This window comes from Chiloscyllium plagiosum, unplaced genomic scaffold (assembly GCF_037043375.1).
Source record: "Chiloscyllium plagiosum isolate Xiang-an unplaced genomic scaffold, Cpla_swu_hap1 HiC_scaffold_27, whole genome shotgun sequence".
Classification (NCBI taxonomy): Eukaryota; Metazoa; Chordata; class Chondrichthyes; order Orectolobiformes; family Hemiscylliidae; genus Chiloscyllium; species Chiloscyllium plagiosum.
This window is the reverse complement of record NW_028270165.1, coordinates 69,017,100-69,040,120: the sequence shown is the minus strand read 5'-3', so window position 1 is coordinate 69,040,120 and position 23,021 is coordinate 69,017,100. Positions and strand designations below refer to the sequence as shown.

At 39.2% G+C, this 23,021-nt stretch overlaps 2 protein-coding genes across 2 annotated transcripts; one reads left to right on the top strand and one right to left on the bottom strand.

The window, feature by feature from the left end:
• Positions 1 to 1,097: 1,097 nt before the first annotated feature.
• LOC122543713 (putative G protein-coupled receptor 139) lies at positions 1,098 to 7,163 on the bottom strand. Its single transcript, XM_043682494.2, has 2 exons — positions 7,094 to 7,163; positions 1,098 to 1,999 (listed from the first exon to the last, which is right to left on the bottom strand). Exons 1-2 carry the CDS (start codon positions 7,161 to 7,163, stop codon positions 1,098 to 1,100), a joined length of 972 nt encoding a protein of 323 aa, XP_043538429.2.
• Positions 7,164 to 14,120: 6,957 nt separating this feature from the next.
• LOC148144534 (FMRFamide receptor-like) lies at positions 14,121 to 16,153 on the top strand. Its single transcript, XM_087975384.1, has 2 exons — positions 14,121 to 14,190; positions 15,549 to 16,153. The coding sequence occupies exons 1-2, from the start codon at positions 14,121 to 14,123 to the stop codon at positions 16,151 to 16,153; spliced, it is 675 nt and encodes a 224-aa protein (XP_087831510.1).
• Positions 16,154 to 23,021: the final 6,868 nt, after the last annotated feature.

The following is a 23,021-nucleotide window of genomic DNA, read 5'->3' as shown; positions in this document are numbered from 1 at the left end:
TTCAAACACAATGAAAGGTGATCACAATGAAATTCACAATGTACTTTGGCGGGTGGACATACTGGAGGTTTCAAATAGATGGGAGTCTAGAATTATGTCACTATTCGAAACTGAAGTAATTGCCTCTGAGTTCTGATCTGGAAAGAAATATTATTATATCGATGATTAGAATACCTTCGAACTCTCTACTCCAGAGGACCGTGGATGCTCAGTCTTTGACCATGTTTAAAGTAGAGTGGGGTATGTTTCTAATCATTAAAGAGGTGCAAGGTTATTGGATTGGGGGAGAATAAAATTCGACATGGTGGATGCATGCCAATCCCTCACAATATACGTACGAAGAAGGAGAAGGAAAAATAGAAGCAGAAACTATAGAATGCGTCAAAGAGTTACCATCCTAACGTCTCAAACAAAAAAAAAATGTCGATTTATCGGAATGCTATTAACAAAATAACTATCGTTGAATAGAGGAAAGAAACGCAAGAAATTATAGTTAGGATGCAGTAAGTCAGAAATAAGCTGCTGAAGCTTGAAAAAAAATAAACACAAACATACCAATAATAATGTGAATGTTGAACACAGAGAGACAACACTAAAGTTTCAAACAGCATTGTTAAGGACAACAAATTCGCAAAAATGTTTTTTTTTACAACACATATGCTGAGCAATATAATAATGAGGAAAGAGGAAAGTGACCTATGATACGGCCCAGCTAGTCATAGCTGTACCAGATGGGAGCAACACTTTAGATTGATACTGCAAAATCAGGGCACTGCAGTCAAGCAGTTAGATTTTTTTTTAAAAATCAATAAAGTGAATGACATATTAGAAAGGAGATTGCAATAGATTGGGGGGGTCAAGAGAAGGGGAGGGAGGGTGGGAGCGAGTGTTTGCCAACGACACTGATAGGTGGAAATAGAGACTGAACACAGAAAGCATGGCTGAGCATCAAGGAATCGTCGAAACTTGAGAATGAACGTTTTGGGACTATAGTCAAGCAAACGAAATGCAAAACCTTTTAATGAAAGTTTGCTAAAAATTAGTACCAAATGAGACAACGTGATACAAATAAAAGAGGGAAACTTTTATTTTTCTTTTCATTGCTTTATGCAACTAGTGAAGATAGTGAAGGGAGACATCAACGTATTCTTAAGCTCCTCACGGAATTTATTCTGGGCTATTGTATATATGAAGACATTGTTGCAGGAATTGATCATTTGGAGCATGATAGTCGTCTCTTGAAGGATGTACTGAGGGTCATTGAAGTCCAGTCCACCGAAGTAACCTTCTCCTGAAATCTGTACGTACAAAAACCGTCCAACATAGGTGGCCCACAAGAAAAGGAAACTAAGAGAGATCGCAAAAAGGAGCACAATAGATTTCTTGCGATTGGAAATCTCCTGATCACTTCGATTCTCGGCGCTCCTGATCCTTTTCCGGGCTCTGCTGGCTGCTAATATGTTAGTTACAGTGATTGCATTGAGCAGCAGAATAAGGAGAAATGGGAGAAATGGAACGAGGATGTGATCCAGCCAGTCGTAAGTCTGCCAGATGGGTGAAATATAATAGCTTGACTTGATAATGCAGAACCAGGGTACACCTTTCAGTGTGTATAATGGCCTAAAGATGAAGTAAAAGGGGGTGTTTTTGATGCAGCTCAGGATACATACGATTCCTATCACCATCGATGCAGTTTTGTGAGTGCAGTACCTGATCTTCAAGCTCTGGAAGCAAATAGCCACAAAACGGTCAAAGGTGAAAGCAACCGTTAACCAGACTGACCCATCCCGTATTGTAAAAATCAACATGGTGCTCAGTTTGCATGCAAGTGTGGTGGAAAGTAAACTGTCTCGAAAGTAAATACGGCCGATTCGATTCAGGATGCACCCATTGATGATTACAAGGAAATCAGTCACTGCTATGGCCACTAGGTAGTAGGTGATGCAACAGGACAGTCCACATCGACCTCGTGATAGGATTATAATCGCCACCAAATTTGCTGTGAGGAACGAAAAGAACTGTTGTTGAAAGAATCTTATTTTTTCAGCGAATCTTTAGCAGTAATCCTCATGCAATCTTTCGCTGTAACTTTTCTTTCCCACCTGTTTAACAATGCTAGCCATCGTCTATTTGAAAAATAATGCTCAGAATTTGGCATCTCATAATCAATTAATTGAATTGAATTGAAGTGAGTTGAATTGAATTGAATTTATTGACACATGTACCGAGGCACACTGAAAAGCTTTGTCTTGTGAGCAATACAGACAGATCACAGAGTTAACAAGCATTGATAAGCAAATAATAGGTAAATGGCAGCAGAAACAAAAACACAGGTGCAGGCGTATGTTAAGAATTTGTGAGTCCATTCAGTATTCTAACAAAAGTAGTATACAAACTTTTCGAAACTGGCTGGTGCATGTTCTCAGGCTTCTGTACTTTCTCCACGATGATAGATGTTGTAGAAAACTATTTCCAGGGTGGGATGGATCTTCAAGAAGGCTGGCAGACGTTCCTTGACAGCATGTCTGATAGATGGATTCTGTAGATGGGAGGTTGGCCTTTGTAATTGTCCAGGCCGAGTTCACCACTCTCTGTAACCGTGCCTGATCCGGAATGGTACAGTTGCCATAACAGGCAGTGATGACATCCAGACAGAATGCTCTCGATGGTGCACCTCTAAATGTTGATAAGGGTACTGACAGTCATGCCAAATTTCCTCAGCATCCTGAGGAGGAAGAGATATTGTAGGGCTTTTGTAACCAGTGAGTCCACATGAAGCGTCCAAGAAAACATGTTGTGAATGCCCCCTCCCAGGAGCTTGAAACTTTCCAATCTTTCCATCTCTGTGCTGTTAATGTGTGTATGTGAGTGTGTGCGTGTGTGTGTGGGGGTGGGGTGGGGTGCGGTGCGGGGGAGCATGAGCAAACCCCGCTGAAAGTCAATAATGACTTCCTTGATTTTGCCAGTATTGAGAGCTCGGTTGATGTGAGTGCACCATTTATCCATATCTTCCACCTTCAGTTTTGTCGCCATCTAAGAGTTGACCAACTATAGTGGCATCATCAGCGTACTTGTAAATGGAATTAGTCTGGTATTTGGCGATGCAGTCATGGATATACAGTGAGTACAGAACGAGGCTGAGTACGCACCCCTGGGAGGGGGGTGTCTAGTGTTGAGTGTATTTGAGAATGAAATGTTGCCCTCAGTCTTCACTGATTGTGGCTTGCAGGTCAAGACACTGCGGATCCAGTTTCAGAGAGTGGGGCTTAATCTGAAATCACTAAGTATGGTAATCAGTCTAGAGAGGATAACAGTGTTGAATGCTGAACTGGAATCAATGAGTAGGTTTTTTTACGTTGCTGTTCTTGGTGTCAAGATGTTCTAGGGAGGAGTGAAAGGCAAGTGATATGGCATCTGACGTAGATGCTTGCTAATACAGAATTCTTTGCAATCTGTCCCGAGCACACACTCCATCCTCTGTTCATGATGGCAAGAAATGTGGGTAGTTCCCAAACTTAGAGACATCCAAGCCAGTAACCGCCCATAGCCCTCTTTCTTAAAACCCCATTCATTCGTCAAGCGTACACTTAATGAAATGCATTGATATTTTGATTTTAACAGTCTCTTTGCTCAATTGTGACTGTGGGAATGTTCAATTCAACTTTGGCTGTAAGACCATTACCCACTGATCCTTATTGGGATTAGCAAATGTGCACATGTTTTAGTTCCTCAAGGATGTATTTTCTTTTCTGGACTGCCTTGGAAGAAACATTGTTTTTTTTTATTTTAGTATTGGGTAGTTACTGGACCACGCAGAGTATGAGCATATTTTATGTCTTTATCTATTTTTGTCACAATCAGGGTGCACTTAAAATACTTTTTTAAAAGGCATTGTATCAGCCGCTTCATTCATCATCTTGCAAATTTTGACTGCCAATGTGTATGTCCTGTATTTTTTTTTTAATTCTTCTGACTGTTCATCTGATTATGTACCTGACTTCCTTGCATTATGGATGAGTAATTGCTTTGCCTTTGTAGCAAATGGTTGCCTTTATTCATTCTTATTCCAGAGAGCTTTTGTTTTGCCAACATATGAAAAATGTATGATCACTCTCAGATCATCTATTTTCCTAAGTGTGATCATTCAATGATATTTCTTCCTGTGAACTTATGACTGTATTGAAGACATTTCAATTGTTTGTCAGAACATCGTTCTCATCACAAATTATTCACTTTTGTTTCCAATGCTTTATATTAGGGCAAAGTAGTAGTGCCCAAATTTTGAAGAAGGTAAGATTTGGGTTCAGATCGCAACTGATCCAATAGAGTGCACCAACATCTCTCAAGTGGTTAATTGAAAATACTAGAATTTTCCACTGGATGGCTTTTGTGGCAGAATGTCAGTTTCCCTCATGCTCTTGCAAGAAATACAAAAGTTCAACTAACAACAAGATAAATCATCATTAGGTTAACAAGTCGCTAAAATCCGAAGTCACGTGACGAGAGCTTACAGTCTAATGAGTGTATTTGAAATCACAAGCTATCGGAGCTCTGCTCCTTCATCAGGTGTTATGACTTCACCTGATAGAGGACCAGTGCTCAGAAAGTTTGTGATTTAAATAAGCCTGTTAGACTATAATCTCGTGTTGTGAGATTTCTGATTTTGTCCACACCAGTCCAAAACCAGGACCTCCATATTTCATTTCATCAAGACAAATTTCGTCACATGGTTCAGATGAAGACTGTCGAGAAACAGCTCTCTATTTCCATATTATTACAGAATGGGAACTGGTTTTCACCCACACCAATATTCTAAGCAGGAAATCAACACTACAATATCATTTACCCAGTAACAATTTGCAGTTGGCTCGGGAAGGGAAACTAATGTCTTTACCATTCCTCATATTAATTCAACACAGAACTACAACGCCTCAGCACAACCTCTTCCACTTTCCTATGTCATTGGTACCTCATGGATAACGACAACTGGACTCTACTCTCCCATTCCAAGTTAAAGCCTCTCCTAGAAGAGAAATATTGACTTTTCGAACCAGGTAGGTAATACAGATTTAAGATCATTCAATCTTTGCTACTGGAAACTGCATGGATTTCCCAAACAATGTTGTCGCCATTTAGTACGATATTTGTCCTTCCACACTTCACTTGAATGACCCTCCGAGCCAAGGTGCCTTTGGCAGTTCGTTCATGCTCCCCGCACTCTGTGGTCTCGTCCATACTGTGAGCAAAATCCATTATTTCCAGGATAAGGTACTGCTGATGCTCCTGTAAAGCTGAATTCTGCAACTTCGCTGCTGCTTCATTTGCAGTCACACCCTCCCTTGTCTGAGCGTGATTGATTGCGAAACATTATTAAAGTATCTCCCTCCCTAATGTAGTGCAGTGTGTACAGCTCAGACTCCAACTAATCAAATCCGATCCGAAAATTTTCAGTCAGCTAACATTTGCTGTGCTGGTGTCCAGCAACTCTCATATGGTGTCGCGGCAGAATATGACTTGCTCACGGATATTTTTCATTTCATTAAATTGGATTTTAAATAATTTAATGGTGAATGTCTTAATTGTATTCTTCAGATATATTAATGTCTCGTGATTTAAACCAATTGGTCAATCGAAAGGTAACGAAGAAATGTCGAGCAATCACCTAACAAGTTGTCACATTGTGGTTCTTTCAGGAATTTACAAATTGGAATGACTTTCTGCCGCTGCCATTTTTTTCTCTCCAGGGTTCACTGTCCTCTACACTCGGGTTAACTTGGTCTTTTATAATGTTGCTGACCTGCTTTCAGGTAGATTGAGAAGCAGTTCACATTGCTCTCTCTCTCTCTCTCTCTCTCTCTCCTGATTTTATGAAGCTGCTATATCCATTAATCCATTTTGCCTTTTAGACTTGATCTAAAAATGAACATTTTGTGAACCATGTCTGGTAAACTCTTTGCAGTAGCTGATTAAAGAGAGGAATTCCAACTGCACAAGTAGAAACTAAGCAATGCCAAGAAACATTGACCTTGTCAGAGGCAGTCACAATCTACTGACATTCCAACCAATACTTTCCAAAAGAACAATTCAAGATCAAATCGTAACTGCACAGGATGAAATAGACAATAACTGGAAAAAACACTTTCCTCTCAATGTACCTCCTTCGAACATTTCCATATTTAATTGTCAATATCATATTAACAAAGGAGACTGCCCAGTAAGAGTTCACGAGACTGTAACGGATACATCCTTCCAGAGATCGCATTGTAACTATGCAGAATTGCTATGTGCATTCCATACCAAAGCGCAAGTATTATAAGGATGACTTTGTGTATTATTTTGTTCTTCAATATCATTACGAAATAAAAATGCCGTTTATTGCTCAGTGGAACACAATTGTGTGAAACACACTGGATGACAATTAAGTATATTATAACGACACTGAGTGCTGAGCAGTAAAGTAAATTAATGTTCCTATACTGACATGCATTTCATTGCATAATGGCTGCAGCCATTAAGAAGGACATTCTGCCCATTACGTTCAGACTGGCTATTGAAATGATTATCCCACTCAATGGAATCACACTACCAAAACACTAAACACATAACATTGTTAATTTTGATGCGAACGCCAAGTTCCCTTATGAAAGCCTTGTTTGAAAATTCTTTTTACCATACAGTCAAGAATGAAAATACAGACTGACTCACTTCCTGAATGTAGAGTCTATTCTTAATATTATGTTTACTCTTTTAGCGAAGTCTTTTTATGTTTTTTTTTATTTTATGGTGCCCAGATCTCTATAATTTTATGAGAAGTGACATACTTCAGCTATCTAAGAAACGATAATCCAATAAATGTGTGGCATTATAAATGGAGCAATGTCCTTTGTTACCCCTAAAGTAATTCCAAGGAATGCGCGAAATTGATCATAGCATGATATTGCATTCAGTATCACATTACTTTAAAGCACTATTCCAACTGTATTTATTTACGTCCCGATCATCCTGATTTTTTTTAAATCCTGATCAGGAAATGGAAGAGATAAAACCCCTGGAATTTAGCGACTTCATACACTGTAGAGCATTTGTTTCTTACCAGGGGCACCAATAGCGGCGAGAATGGGATAACAAATGGCAAAGACCGGTCCGTTCGCGGGCGCGTGCATCCTTTTTGAAAAAAAAAAAATGGATATTCCCGAAGTTTTAGGCCGTTGCTTTGTGACACGTTGAAATCATCCAATATTTATTTAAAGCGAGAGTCTCCAGAGGAGTAATTAATTTGAAACCTGCACCTTACATCTCAGTGAACAAATAGATTAACTTATTTCCCATTAAATCATTGACATTACGATTGTATTTATGCGAGAATCGATAGATACAAATTGTGTGCTTCTCCCCATGTCAGAAACTATATTTTTAAATTTTCATCACTGTAAGCGTAAATGGCAGATTTGAGTTGAAGTCTCATCTCAACCTTCAATCTGTATCTCTCATCTCTTCAAACTTCCAAAATATTTCCTTCTTTCAGCTGACAGATCGGTTCATGCATTATCCTCATGACTCACTGATTTTGAATTCAGCAATTCAATCTGACCGAAATCTTAAAATGATTCAATGCCTGAAACATTTGAAATCATGTTTTGGGTAATAGGGTGGAGTGAAGTAACAACAGAAACATGCCTTGGAAAATTAGCATCAAGGTGACTGGCAGTGGTGAAATCCAAATTGCAAATTGCAAAAGTAAATGTTTTGTATAATAGCTGATATAACAGAGTCATGTATCATGTCATTTAAAAAGAATTATGGTCTCAGTCTGAAACAATTTGCACATGGTTTCGTGAAATAAAAGGACAAGCATATCGTCTTCTGGAATGAAAGGAGCGTTTAATGTGATCAGGCTGCAATATCAGTGAACTAATGGCATGACAAATGTGATAGAAACTGTATAGTACAGAAAAATGAGATGATTACTTAATGTAGTTAGAAATTACCAATGAGAAAAGTTTTTAAAAAGGATTTATGTAACACAGTGCAGTCTTGCAATAACTGTGCAAGTGCTAAACGGTAGCATAAATCAATGGTGCAAGTTAATCTGAACCGAAACAGAATTTAGTCATACTATCTCGCAGTGCATGGTCTAATGTTATATGCACAGCATCAAAGATAAAAGACAGCATAACCAATTGACCGGTTTATTTTCACATAAACTGCTGTCGTCCTGGTGAAGGTGGTGGTTGGCAGTAGGAACTGATGTAGAGTGCCGAAGCGTTCATTGTGATGAGGAATATTCCAGCTTCGACTGCTCCGTGGGGACTGAGTTTCTGCAATAGGTCTGTAGTGTCCCGAAGGAAACTGGGGGTTCCTCTTATAATGGGTTAAAAGATGGCCTCGATGTTGCCAGAGAAGCTGTCACGCAGGTCTTCGGGCTGATACGATAACATGTCCAGGTGTGTTGGCTTTGTGTATCTGGAGAAAGCAGTTGTATTCTTCTATACGAAATATACGCGGGATGAGAGTTAATAGGACAATGTGAAAATCTGGATCTAAGATGTTGATTAGTCTGTTGAGTCGACAGGTATGTTCATTGGTCAAATAATTAGGTCTTTGTTATAGATATTGGCATCAAACGTGGGAACACCACCCACGACCTTGTCGGCAGATACTCTTGTAACAAGGCCACTGTCCTCCACTTCATACCGTGTCGGCAATGATGCCACGAGACATGGTAGATTGGCAAGACCATGCAGATGCAACGACTATGGATGAATTGATACCACATAACAATTGGCAGAAGCTACACCGCCTCCCCACACATTCTGGAGCAATTCAGTCGTCATGGACATTTAGCCTTCAATCTTTGTGAGAGCGTCCTTGCAATGCAGAACAACCATGCAGAAACTGACAGATCCATACTTATTAACAGAGCCTCAACTGTGGCCTTGGGTACATGCCGTACTACATGTAACCCAACCATCCACTTCTCTATCTATAATTTTTTTACTGTTCTGTTTGGACACAATAAACGTAATAACTTGTTACAAACTCTCTATTTTAACTACTTTATACAATTTTGAATCTCTGGTTAAGTTGGTTCAATTATCAATATTCGACTCTTGTACATACAATGTTATTTCAGACATTCAGTTTGTCTCCAGAACTACCTCATTTTTATGGTTTTTAAAAATTATCTCTTTGCCTCAATTAAAAGGATTATTGATCCTCCCTTTAATTGTTCAACTGTTGACACTTTATATGCATCCTGATGAAGGGCTTTTGCCCGAAACGTCGATTTTCCTGCTCCTCGGATGCTGCCTGACCTGCTGTGCATTTCCAGCACCACTCCAATCTTGACTTTCATCTCCAGCATCTGAGTACCCACTTTTTCCTACATTTTACACGTCATCTGATGTTTTTCATCACCAGGAGGACTTACTTTTCAGCTTTTCGACTCCTGACTTGCAACATTTGTATTCTCTTTTGATCTTTCTGCCATAAATTCTGTGCCCGTGTGCTTCTCTTCACTTCACCTGACGAAGGACTAGCGCTGCTAAAACGTGTGATTTCAAATAAATTTCCAAAACTATAACCTCCAATCATGTATCCTCTGACCTTATCCAACCCATTCGTTAACCAGCACCTTTATTTCAGTGATGAAGACGGAACTCAAAACATCACTTTGTTATCTTTCCCAGGTGTGTGTGTGTAAGAGACAGCGTGTGTGAGAGAGAATATATATGTGAGAGTGACGCAGACAGAGAAAGACATCACATATTGTCTATTTATGTGTGTGTGAAAGTTACAGAATGTGTGTTTGAGAGACAAGGATATGGAGAGAGAGAAAATCCCGCGTTATCTCGACCTGAAATGAGGCAACCATAATCTTAAACCGTGTCAGATAATTTAAGGCTCTTCCTTCAAAGTCGAAAAGTTACCAACACATTCAAGTTCTCGTAATAATATGAATATATTCATTTTGGAAGATGCTTTGGTGAATTCTGATGATTTGCACACAGAAATCAAAGGTCTCAGCCAGAGTATATCATTGCAGAATTCTTCGTGGTAGATTTCTCAAGCTAACCCTTCAGAAAATTCATCAATGGCCTTTCCTCCATCATAATGTCAGATGCAGAAATTCACTCATCATTGCGCAATGTTTGCCTCAGATGAATCTTTAGAGACTGAAGCAATCTGAGCTTAAATGTAGCAATAGCACATGGCACTCAGGTTTAGATGGAGCTGAAACAGGTCCCATTCATGCAATGAAGTGGAAATGGAAATCTCGAATGAGAAATAATCAAATCATCACTGCAGGACATTATTGGATTGCACATGCTAAATTACTCATAGTGTTCAGTGATGTGCATGTTGGATATGTTTTCCATGTGAAATGTAGGAGTACATGGATAGAGTAAGGGGATGAATCGGGGTTGGTTGCTGTTCAGAGTTATGTGTGGTTTCGTTAGGATCACTGGCTAACTTTCACAGTAAAGGGATTTTATTGACAGTGACTTTCTAAATTGGGGATACGTTTACTGTGGAATTCGTGGGGAAAATACATAGACCCCCTCCAGTTGCTTAAAATATGCTAATGATCTAGAACTTGGCGCACAAGGAAACATTTCCAATGATACAGACAACAAAAAACTGAGAGCATTGTTCACTAAAATGCGACATTGTAAAGACACCGACAGAAAGCAAGCTGGTGGAATGAACCGGTAGGTGGCAGATGATGTTCGATGTGGAGATGATACTACTGAGCATCCTTCCAGAACTTCTGCAGTCCACATGTTGGAAGTCAAGCGGGTTTCGTCGCCTGAGATGGTTCTACTGAGCATCCTCCTTAAACTTCCACAGCCCACCTTTTGTAAATTAATCTGGTTGCAGCACCTGAGAGGTTTGCTAGCCCTGTATTTACCAACTAATTGGAGATTATTCTATTGCACTCTCGACGAATGCGATGTGAATGTCAGGCAGGAGATAGGAAATTCGGAGAAGGGTTGTTTGCCGCTTTATTTCTATATTCTGACCTGCTCCTGTACTCACTTCTTCAGTTGCGGGTACCGTTTGAGTTTTGGGTGAAATATCACCACTGGGATGTTGTTGTGGGGAATTCAATAACAGCAAAAGAATTGAATGTCAAGTTGAAGTGGTAAGATTGTGATTCAATGGAGATGACTATTGCCTGCATTTGTGTGTAGTGAATGTTACGTTCCCCTTGTCAGTCCCAGCCTGTGAATACTTTCTTGAATGTAATGCTTCAGGATGTAAGGATACTGCTTCATTATCGAAATATGCTGCATATTCTGAATATTAAGCAATCATTGTCGACCATCTTCACTTATGAATTTATGATGGATGGAAGGGCATTCATACAGTAACGAAGATGGTTGTGCCGAGGATATTAACCAAAGGTATTCCTGCAGAAATGTCCTCGATCTGAGATGAGTGATCTCTAACACCTACAACCAGTTTGCAATGTGTCAGGCATTATTGTAAAAAACCGACAGTTTACTTACGATGACCACTGATTTCAGTTTTGCTCGTTACGACACTGGTAACCCCCTCCTCCCACTGCTTAATTTAAACCAGCAACACATAAAACATTTATCGCGTGCAGTAATCTGTGAAAATTCGAGAGGCCAAGAAGTATTTAAGGTAAAAATTAAAAACTTTATTTCTTAAAGTATAACAGAGAATAACTAACAGCTCTTTAGAACTCCTTTATCTAACCTACTTTAAACCTTCCCCTTCTACAAAACCAGTCTGATAAAATTCCCAGTTTAAATGATCAAAAATTTAAATTTCAAAACCATTCAAATTTTCTCTTGGTATTTTCCTCTGTCAATGTTCTTCTTCTAAGGTATTTCTGTTTCACAGGTCACTGATTGATAAAGGTATCTTTAAGAGACTTGTTTTTCGGGCAGTGTGTATCTTTAAGAGACTTGTTTTTCCCCGGGTACAAGAGAGTGTTACAAGGGGACATACATTTAAGGTGAAGGGTGGAAGGTATAGGGGAGATGTCAGGGGTGTGTTCTTTACCCAGAGAGTGGTATGGGCATGGAATGCGCTGCCTGTGGGAGTGGTAGAGTCAGAATCTTTGGTGACCTTTAAGCGGCAATTGGATAGGTACATGGATGGGTGCGTAAGCTAGGACAAATGTTCGGCACAACATCGTGGGCCGAAGGGCCTGTTCTGTGCTGTATTGTTCTATGTTCTATGTTCTATGCTGGTGGCTTGGTAGCCCTCTCCCAACTCTTCAATTTTTCACCTTCTTCAACCCCCCCCCCCCCCCCCGGGCCAAAAACATGAGATTGCGTCATTGGCTTTTAATATTGCTAATATACTGAATTCAAACTTGATTGGAGTTTGGAATTTGGTATTTTTGGGGGTAAAATTTAAATCGATTGGTCTAATTCGAATGTGTTTCTGGCTCCAGGCAACGAGATACGCTAGTTGCTGGACCAAAAGGTTACATTATATCTTGTTCATAACAGTTGGTGCTGTCAAGTATTTCTGCTAACTTTTAACTTCCTTAAAGGTACAGTACACTTCTGCACCTTCATAACAGTGTTATACCATTAAGGTGCATACAATAATTGTTTTAATCTGACCACATAACATGTTTTGTCATGCTACCGCACCTGTCTCATTTGACAATGCATAAACAATGCATTGGCTTCGACTGAACTTGGTGTCAAGTACAGCTGTCGCCAATTTCTGTAAGACGATATTAGGCCCAGCTTCATTAGCTACTCGACGAATGCATATCTGTTCGTGTATTATGCTACTGTTTGTCACTGATCGCATGTCACTATTTTCGAGCTCAGTTCTATCCACAATACAGAATGTGCCATTATATTTTCTGTGTCTGCTTTGGAAATGTTCTCAATGCTAATATCACTGGGCCCACACCTCAATAATTACTCGCGATATTTCTCAGTTTCTATTATTAAGTGGTAACTTTTAGGTTCTTCATTCCATGAAAATGTTGAATTTGGTTTCAATTTCAACACCTGAGAATTAAACAAACACATAAAATGCTATGCAATCCATATTTGATGTAATATTTGCATATTTTCCACCCACGTCATATCCAAATATGTCATAAGGTCATAAAGATATGCAGTATTGAATCGGAACGAACTCATCCATGCCGACCTGTTGTTCTAAATTAGTCTCGTCCCATTTGGGCAGGGTCCCTCGAAACCCTTTCTGTTCATATACTCATCAAGATGCTTTTTATATATTGCAATTGCATCAAACTCGAACACTTCCTGTGGCTGTTCATTCGACACACGAAGCAGGCTTTGTATGGATGAGTTGCCTTTCATATCTCTTTTAAATCTTTCCCCTCTCACCTTTAACCTATGGCTTCTAGTTTGAGACAACCCTAAACTGGGAACAAGACTCTCTCCATGCCCTCGTGATTTTATAAACTTCTGTAAGGATACCTCTCGGACTCCAATGTTACTGGTAAAATATCCACAGTCTATTCCCTATTCTGCCTCTCACTGTAGCTCAAACCCTCCAAACTAGGCAACATTCTTATACATTGAAACAGATCATGTGTATGCGTGTGTGCGTGCATGGGTATGTGTGTGTGTGTGTGTGTGTGTGTGTGTGTGTGTGTGTGTGTGTGTGTGTGTGTGTGTGTGTGTGTGTGTGTGTGTGTGTGTGTGTGTGTGTGTGTGTGTGTGTGTGTGTGTGTGTGTGTGTGTGTGTGTACTTAAGATTGTATCACCAGCAAGAACAATACAATTAATATGATATCTAAAAGAGACAAAATAATTTTGAACTGGTCAGAGATGAGAAAACACGACTTTTTTTATTTGAGATCGACCTCAACTCACTGTCAACAGCGGAAGTGAATGTGGCTGCTGAATGTATTTTCAGTTCTTCACCCACAATCAAAAACAAAGAACCACTGCATCTCCCCTTGCAATGTTAGACCTTAAAGGCATGAAACTGTGAGTTAATTTGTTTGTTCGTTGAATAGATGTAAAAAATTCTGTCATAATTAACCCCTCTGGAGATAATCATGCAGACTAAATGAGAGATCTTTAGAAAGTGTCTCAGAAACAAGCTGCACAACTTGGACGACACCATTATTTTCCAAAAAGGCGATGCATGGTCCAGCAAATGGTTCTCTCTATGCTATTTACTACATACTTCTCGCTGTTATTGGTATGCCAGGTAGGTGATGGAATTGATTTTGATTTTGATTCGGTCAAAAGGAAAAAAGAATCCCTTTTAGAACGCGACTTTACTTAAGGAAACCTTCAGCTCTGTCTGACCGTAAGATATTTCAGCTGATTCTGATATTTATACGAATTATATAACATGCCGTTATACTCTAGTAAATTACATTACATATACTCAAAATGAACTGTGAAGCAATGCATGATTATAATACGCTTTACCACGCAAAATTATGGTTCAATAGTCTATTCAGTAATGGAAAGACAAAGTGCAATTCGTCCAATTGCATGACTTCATTGGTGTGAATACTGAACATTACATTCAATAATATTGCAGGAAACAGCAGTGTCGTGTTTTCATTTGTTCGTGTGTGTGGTCTGTTGAGTTATAAAGTATCCTGGTGTAAGAATCATTTTTCTTTCATTGCAATTTCAGAGACTGCATTCCAGATCAATTAATGTTTACATATAGAACACGGTCATACATTGTAAGAATCTACAGTGCGAACTCAAGAAAATATTAGTTGGAGCATATTGAATTGTTAATGAAAGGCTAATTTATAATATGATATCAAGAATCAACTATGAAAATGTTTGAGGTGCATTAAATGATCTCGCATATGTCTTGCTTTTGTGTGTAAACCTTGTGGATTTGGATTTTTTTGGACATTATTTTGGTGAAAACCGGGATTTTTTGCTGTTTCTGGAAATGTCAATATCTATTGTCCATCAATTGTTTTCATCATCAATGGAGTTGCATTACTTTCCTCAACCACGAATTATGCCGGCCGTAGGAATATTTCGAGAGATCTGTTTTCTAAAGAAAGACAAACATGACACAAAATGACATCAAAAGAAATTGGAAAAGCACGTGAATTCAATGATAATGGAGTTTAAGTTGAATGCAGCACCGAAAACGGCGAGAAGGAGATGGAGAATTTGAGCAACTGAGGCAGTAGTCAGTTGGTATGGGGAGAAGTGGGGGAGGGGGAATGGATTCAACGGTTTGCACCAGTTCAAAAACAACATCAGAAACATCATTGAGGCAATCATCAACATGCATTCATAAAAGGACAGCATTGGAGGCAATTTTCGATTTCCGATAATTGGAGCTTATTCTTTGGTTGGCAAGAGCTGAGAAATAGGAGGAATTTGCAGTGAAGGCAGTGAGTATTAGAATTGAAAATCTGGTGGAGCGGGAGAAGAAATAACTCAACCAGTGCAGTGGTAAAGCTGGTATGAAGTAAAGTTTTGTGCCTCTTGGCGCAGCAAGGGTGCCATGGTAACAGATTGGAGGAAGCAGTAACTGATGTTTCGAGAACCTTTGGTAATGTCTCTCTTTATCTCTCACAGCCAACTTCATAGCAATCATAATTCTATCCCGAGGGTGGTGTGGACTCTCCCGGTGTATCACTTTCTATTTGGTGGCCATAGCGGTGGCTGATTTCCTTGTCATCACCACTGGTTGCTTACTCAACCGGATCCCCAGAATCTACTTCAGGTACAGTATACTGTCTACAACCCCAGCGTGCAGCCTGAGTGCCGTGCTCGTGTATGTCACACGGGATGGCTCCGTTTGGTTGACAGTGGCTTTTACCATCGACCGTTTTGTGGCCATCGGCTCCCACAGCCTGAAAACAAGATACTGCACTGACAAAACTGCTTCGCAAGTCATGGGAATTATCTGTGCACTAAGCCTCATAAAGAATATTCCTTATTACTTCATATACCAGCCTTTATACGTTCTGGACGAGGTTTCCTGGTTCTGTGACATTAAAGCCATCTACTATTCCTCGCTAGCCTGGCAGGCCTACGATTGGTTGGACCGGATATTAACTCCTTTTTCACCCTTTCTCCTCATTCTCCTACTCAACGCCTTGACGGTAAGACACATCCTTGCAGCCAGCCAAGCCCGCAAGAGGCTCCAACGAAGTCAGAAGGGTGAAGACCAAGAATAGCCAACCGAAAGAAGTCTATTGTCCTACTTTTCGCCATCTCTCTCAGCTTCTTCTTCTTTGGATTACGTATGTCATTTATTTTCTGTATGTGCGAATTAAAGGCGATGCCTATTTCAACAGTTTGAATTTTAATGACCCTCAATACATCCTTCAAGAGACTACGAAAGTGCTCCAATTAATAAGTTCTTGCAACAACGTTTTCATTTACGCTGTGTCTCAGTCCAAGTTCAGAGAGCAGATGAAGAATGTGCTAATGTGTCCCTTCACCATTGCAAGTCGTTTCTTCAGTACATAAAAAAACCCTCATTTTTCTTGCATTAAAATTGCCCCGTGTGCCACTCTCTTTTTCTCTCACCGGAATGAGGAAGTTCTGCATTTAAGATCCTGACGTTGTCAGAAATAGAAGGCTAATTGTGTTTAATTCCCGGAGATGGGATATTCTTTCTACCTTCCTTTCTTCTTTTCTTCCTTCCTTCCTTTCAACCTTCCTTTATTTCTTGCTTCTTTCCTTCTTTCTTTCTTTCCTTCTTTCTTTCTTTCTTTCTTTCTTTCTTTCTTTCTTTCTTTCTTTCTTTCTTTCTTTCTTTCTTTCTTTCTTTCTTTCTTTCTTTCTTTCTTTCCTCTTCTTTCTTTCTTTCTTCTTCCTTTCTTTCTTCCTTTCTTTCTTTCTTTCTTTCTTTCTTTCTTTCTTTCTTTCTTTCTTTCTTTCTTTCTTTCTTTCTTTCTTTCTTTCTTTCTTTCTTTCTTTCTTTCTTTCTTTCTTTCTTTCTTTCTTTCTTTCTTTCTTTCTTTCTTTCTTTCTTCCTTTCTTTCTTCCTTTCTTTCTTCCTTTCTTTCTTTCTTTCTTTCTTTCTTTCTTCCTTTCTTTCTTTCTTTCTTCCTTTCTTTCCTTCTTTCTTTCTTCCTTTCTTCCTTTCTTTCTTTCTTTCTTTCTTCTTTCTTCCTTTCTTTCTTTCTTTCTTCCTTTCTTTCTTCCTTTCTTTCTTTCTTTCTTTCTTTTTGTCTTTCTTTCTTTCTTTCTTTCTTTCTTTCTTTCTTTCTTTCTTTCTTTCTTTCTTTCTTTCTTTCTTTCTTTCTTTCTTTCTTTCTTTCTTCCTTTCTTTCTTTCTTTCTTCCTTTCTTTCCTTCTTTCTTTCTTCCTTTCTTTCTTCCTTTCTTTCTTCCTTTCTTTCTTCCTTTCTTTCTTTCTTTTTATCTATCTTTCTTTCTTTCTTTCTTTCTTTCTTTCTTTCTTTCTTTCTTTCTTTCTTTCTTTCTTTCTTTCTTTCTTTCTTTCTTTCTTCCTTTCTTTCTTTCTTCCTTTCTTTCCTTCTTTCTTTCTTCCTTTCTTTCTTCCTTTCTTTCTTTCTTTCTTTCTTTCTTTCTTTCTTTCTTTCTTTCTTTCTTTCTTTCTTTCTTTCTTTCTTTCTTTCTTTCTTTCTTTCTTTCTTCCTTTCTTTCTTTCTTCCTTCCTTCCGCTCTTCATTTCTTTATTCATTCCTTTCTTTCTTTCTCGATTTTTTTCTTTCTTTGTGTGCTGCTCACCTGATTAGAGAAAATCACATTTAACATGCCTCTGTGCACTTCACCTGTCGTAACAGTTGTAAGATTCTGAAGCTCGGCCACTGAATGTTTAAACATTTCTGTCAGTTTGTCTGGGAAAAGCTAGTCCTTTGCAATTGCTTCACATAACGGCGTGGATACGTCTGTACAGATCGACCACACTCTGTCACATTGCGCCATCATCACATAATGAGGCATTCTGGCATTCTCGATAATGTTGTCATTACTTAAGATAGCCTTGGACTCCTTCAGCCACCGAAACACAGTGTATTGTTTCCCCTAATCATATTCCCCTGGTATACAGAGCTGATAAAATTTCCAGTCCCTCATAAACTTGCTTTCTTTTCCTTCTATTCTGTACAACAGCATCTCTTAATTTATTCAACACAGTTTTATTATGCATACATGTTACAATCTATTTAGTTCCACTGATTACTTTCACTTTTATATATCGATATTTATAGTTGTACACTGGTGTCCTTAGGAATTGAAGATTTGTAATCTCCATAATCATGAAATACGGAACATCACCAGAATTTACTTTGATTATTTGAGCAAATCAAATCGCTCCCTTCGCTGAGTAATTGCTGATTTCCTGAGTTCATGTCATTCAGTACAATTTCAGATCATAATGAATAAGAACACAGATGGACCCATTCCGAAAATTTAGCCTTCCTTGTTTCGCAATTATAAGATCACATCTGGACGACATCTAACTCCTGTTTTCTACCATTTTGTCTAACCTATCAATTCCATGATACTTAAAAAAAAACACTTGCCTCTTGTTAAATGTTTCAAGTGACTTGCCTCCATAGGTCTCAGGATGAAGAATTCCAGGCCTACACTGCGGTCTTCCAGAAGAAATTCCTTCGTATCTCAGGTGTAAATAAGTTTCTCTATATCCTGTAACTATGACTCGTAATGAAACGTTACCAGGGTAGATAGGACAGACAATGCTATCAAGTGGACTTCGTTCCATGCTGTAATTTTAGAAGAAGGCACAAGGAAACAAAACAGAACCAAATGCAAAACGTTTTGGATTTGGTATGGTTTAAATGTGCAGTGAATGATGAAACATTTTCATTTGTCGCAAGAGAAAAATGTCATTTGGTGGAATTGTATGGAAGAAAAGCCTTGCATATTTTCGCTAAAAAATTAATTTCCCTTGTGTCTCTCTGAAATTCCAAAAACCGTTGGGATTGTACACTTCACAGTCCAAGGTTAATAATTTCTGCTCCTGGATTCCCAGTGTTTGTTTCTCTCTGTCTTAGTGTACAGTGACAGGCTGCAGCGTCTGACAGTCAAACAGATTTAATAGTGTGAGTAGTTAAATGTTTCCCTTGCTCCATGAATCCGTGAAACCTTCCTCAAACATTTTTGATTCAGAATGTCGGATTATATGTTGAGAACTCGAACGGTGAAATGTTCATATCAAAAATGTAAGCAAACCTGCAGCGAAAACAGATTGGTCTGTGCTTCGGCTCTTCATTCGAAATGTCACACTATCGCATAAAAGAGCTTCTGTAACAAAACGGTGAACATAATAACCCTCGAGCATCAGTGCAGAACACCAGTGTGCACATAGAGCAGCTACTAAGGAGATGGGAGAGAATTGATTTCATTTATTTCGAAAAGAATGGAGTGGGGAAGTCGAAAAGTGTTGCAGCCAAGGTACACGACTCTAGTGAGGCCAAATGTGGAATACCGCGTACAGATATGATGCACTTACATGAGGAAAACTGTACTTGCTTTAAAAACAATTCAAAGGTGTTAATCAGATAAATTCAGTGATTTAATATATGTATATGAGGAGAAAGTGTGTAGTTTCGACGTCTATTCAATATAAGTTAGTAGAATCAAAAGAGATTTAACTAGATCTGTAAGACAGCAGCTGGGACTGACCACATGAAGGTAGAGTGGATGTTTAACGTTGTGGAATAAAATAGAACAACAGGTTGTAGTTTTAGGTCTCGGGATGACATATTAATAGCGGAGTGGAACTACCAGTTCTCTCAAAGGGACGTGAATCTGGGGAATGCATGAATTCTGAGTGCAGTGGATGCCTTGACTAAATAAATTTGAGGAGCTAGACAAATATTTAATAATGAGTGAAAGAGCTATGAGCAACACGCAGGAGAGTGAACTTGAGGCAAAACTGAGGACTGCAGATGCTGGAAACCAGAGTGTAGATCAGAGCGGTGCTGGAAAAGCACAGCAGGTCAGTCAGCATCCAAGGAGCAGGAAAATCAACATTTCGGGCAAAAGCCCTTCGTCAGGAATATAGACAGGAAGCCTCCAGTGTGGAGAGTTAAAGAGGGGAGGAGGCTGGGGAGAAGGTAGCAAAGAGTATAATAGGTGAATGGGGGTGGGGATTGAGGTGATAGGTCAGAGGAGAGGGTGAAGCGGATAGGTGGGAAGGGAGATTGGCATGTAGAACAGGTCATGAGGACAGTGCTCAGTTAGAAGGTTGAAACTGAGGTAAGGTGGGGGAGGGGAAATGAGAGTGATCTTGAGGCCTATCTCAAATGAATCATGAGCATATTGTTGAGTAGACTCATGCATTGTATTACCTACTCCTGCTAGCTTTTACGGTTTTTGTCTAATAATTTGTACGAGGAGAATTAATTGTGTTTTTTTCATCTTGAAAGGCACGATAAAATAATCTATCTGTCTCCCTATCTCTTCTCTCTCTCTAACCTCCCCCTACCCATACCCCTCACTGTCCATAAAGAGAAGGATTGCAGTGACGCAAGAATAAAACAATTCTTTTATTGCAATTTCGAAAGTCAGTTAGATTCTCTGACATTACCCGCTTCCTTTCAATGTTTTCTTAATAGACGGATGGCTTCGAACAGCTAAAACATTTAATAATCTCGACAAAATTTAGGCTGCAATTGGATATACTTCATTGCAGGAGTTTCAATTCCAGATGGCCAGCAAACCAATCAATCGGTGTTTGATTCCAAGACGAGGACTTCCTGCCGAATTGAAAATTACCTATGATGAAAACGGGAGGAGAGAGTATAATCTTACTTTTGCCTGATTCGGATGGGTCCACCAAATACATTATTGTGCTGTGACGGCAGTCAGTCTTCCAAAGAAGGATTGGCTGTTACAAAATCGACACTCTTTTAGCAACACTACTCCAATAATACAGAGAGCCAAGCTAATGCTCAGATTTTATGGATTGGAATCCAATCACTGCAAAAAATGAAATTCAAATTTCATTGAACGGTAATCCAAGAACCATTGTCAATTGTTTAAAAGACTAACGTGCTCGCTGTGTATTTCATAAGGTGCTGGTAATGATGCCGAGGTGACAATTTATTACACATACTTACTTGAGTTTAAGAACGTGGTTAGGGTTGACATTCTTCAGGCTCTGCCGGTCATATGGTGTAGGTTGAGTTTCTATGCTGTCCGGGAGAGATTTTAGGCCATTGACCCAGGGACACTGAACGAATGACAATATGTTTCCAAGTCAGGTTGGTGAGAGGTTTCGAGGAGAATTTTCAAGTGATGAGGTTAGCATCTAACTGATGCCCTTGTCTTTCTGATAACGGTAACCATTGCTTTGGAAGACTATGTCTCAAGATCTTTGCAGAATTTCTGCAGTGCTTGTTGCACATGGAAGACTGCTGATAATGAATGTCTGAATGTCATTGTGGATGGAGTGAGAATTTCTAGATGGAGTGATCAAGCGGGTTACTTTGTAGTAGCATAATGGAGTCATACAGCAATGCAGGTACAGAACTTTGAAAAAGATCCTTTCGTCGAAATCATCCATGCCAAACAGGATTCCCAAAGTAAACGACTTCCACTTACTTGCGTTTGACCCATATCCCCTGCAGCTTTCCTGTAATGAGCCTATGTATACTTTCTTATATTGCGTTTATACCTGCATCTAACTCTCCCTCTGGCAGTTAATTCCACGTGTGCCCCATTTTCTCCATGACAACATTATCCCTCAGGCCCCTTTTCAAGCTACCTCCTCTTATCTTAAAATTATGATCATTAGTTTTGAACTCGCACACTCTCGGGAAACACTTCTGGTATTCAATTAATCAACACCCCTCATGATTTTATGCACCTTAACTCCCTATTCTAAACTGGAAAATGCCCCAGTCTATCCAGCCTCGCCTTACCAATCAAACACTCCAGTCCAGGTAGTAGCCTGGTAAATATTTTCTGAATCCTTTCAACTCAGTAACATCCTTTCTATCGTAGAGTGACAGGAACTGCATACATTTCTCGAAATTAAGTTTCACCAACGTCCAGTACATCTCAAAATGACGTTCCAACTCCTAAACTTCATAACTAAATCACTTAGCCTGCACATCACTGAAGACTGAATGCTATTTAGCATATCTAATTTACCTAACTTACACATCATTGGACTCTGGGACTAAACCAGAAAACCCAGCAGAAATCTATGCAAGGATCCGAATAATGCACAAACGACAGACAGACAGTCGCATGAAGGTGGAATCAAGCCAAGATCCCTGGTGCTGTGAGTACAGCAGTGTCAAACACTGAGCTACCGTGCTGTGTTCGACCAAGCATGTTTTAGGAATCTATGGCGGGAGCTTGGTCAAAAGTACATTGAGTTTGAAGGGTTCTACCGAAAACAGAAATTGACATTTCGATAAAGATGTTAAAAATAAATGAAGCATAAGACGTTCTTCTGGGGGCAACTATTTTGGAGGACTTTGAGAAATCACTTCCAGAAGTAGCGACAAATCATGCAGAAGGGTGGACGATGAGAGTTGTAAGATTAGTAATGGAAATTCAGAGACAGCAAGTGATAAAAAGTTCGTTCATATATCAAAGTTTGGCTTCTGACATCACATACAATGTGTGAGGGAAAAATTGAGTCAACGGTAAAAACAACAGGTGATAAACGAAAATAATATCTCCTTGCCCAAGTAGGTGTATTTAAATACAGGGATAAAAGGAAAACAGTTGAAAGGACAGAGAATAAAATTTTCAGTAGTTTTCAGTGTTCGTGGTTTAGAAAAAGCACTGGGAAGACGGGTGTGTGAAAACAAGATAAGCCAGTGATGTCTGTTGAAATATGAAATGTACGTACAGTGGAAGCTAAAAATCTGCAAGAGAATGTACGACATGACAGTAGTAGATTTGAGAAGAAAGTGCGAGATCTCTTTAATTAAGTTATTTGTCTGGGTAAGGTCTACTCGCATATACCAGGAGCAGCAGGAAAAGAACATAATTTTTTAAAAAGTATCAAGTCACCCTTTGATGGTGAAAGATGAGGCGATTTGTAACTCAGACTAAGCATTGCTGAATAAGGCGGTGATGTATGGAA

What these genes read in the sequence shown, in the direction of transcription:
- LOC122543713 (XM_043682494.2), bottom strand. Translation starts at nt 7,163, where the DNA reads ATGCACGCGCCCGCGAACGGACCGGTCTTTGCCATTTGTTATCCCATT. An exon ending in CGCCGCTATTGGTGCCCCTG is followed by an intron (nt 2,000 to 7,093) that starts GTAAGAAACAAA and finishes CGTTCCTCACAG; the next exon opens with CAAATTTGGTGGCGATTATA.
- LOC148144534 (XM_087975384.1), top strand. Translation starts at nt 14,121, where the DNA reads ATGCATGGTCCAGCAAATGGTTCTCTCTATGCTATTTACTACATACTT. An exon ending in CGCTGTTATTGGTATGCCAG is followed by an intron (nt 14,191 to 15,548) that starts GTAGGTGATGGA and finishes TATCTCTCACAG; the next exon opens with CCAACTTCATAGCAATCATA.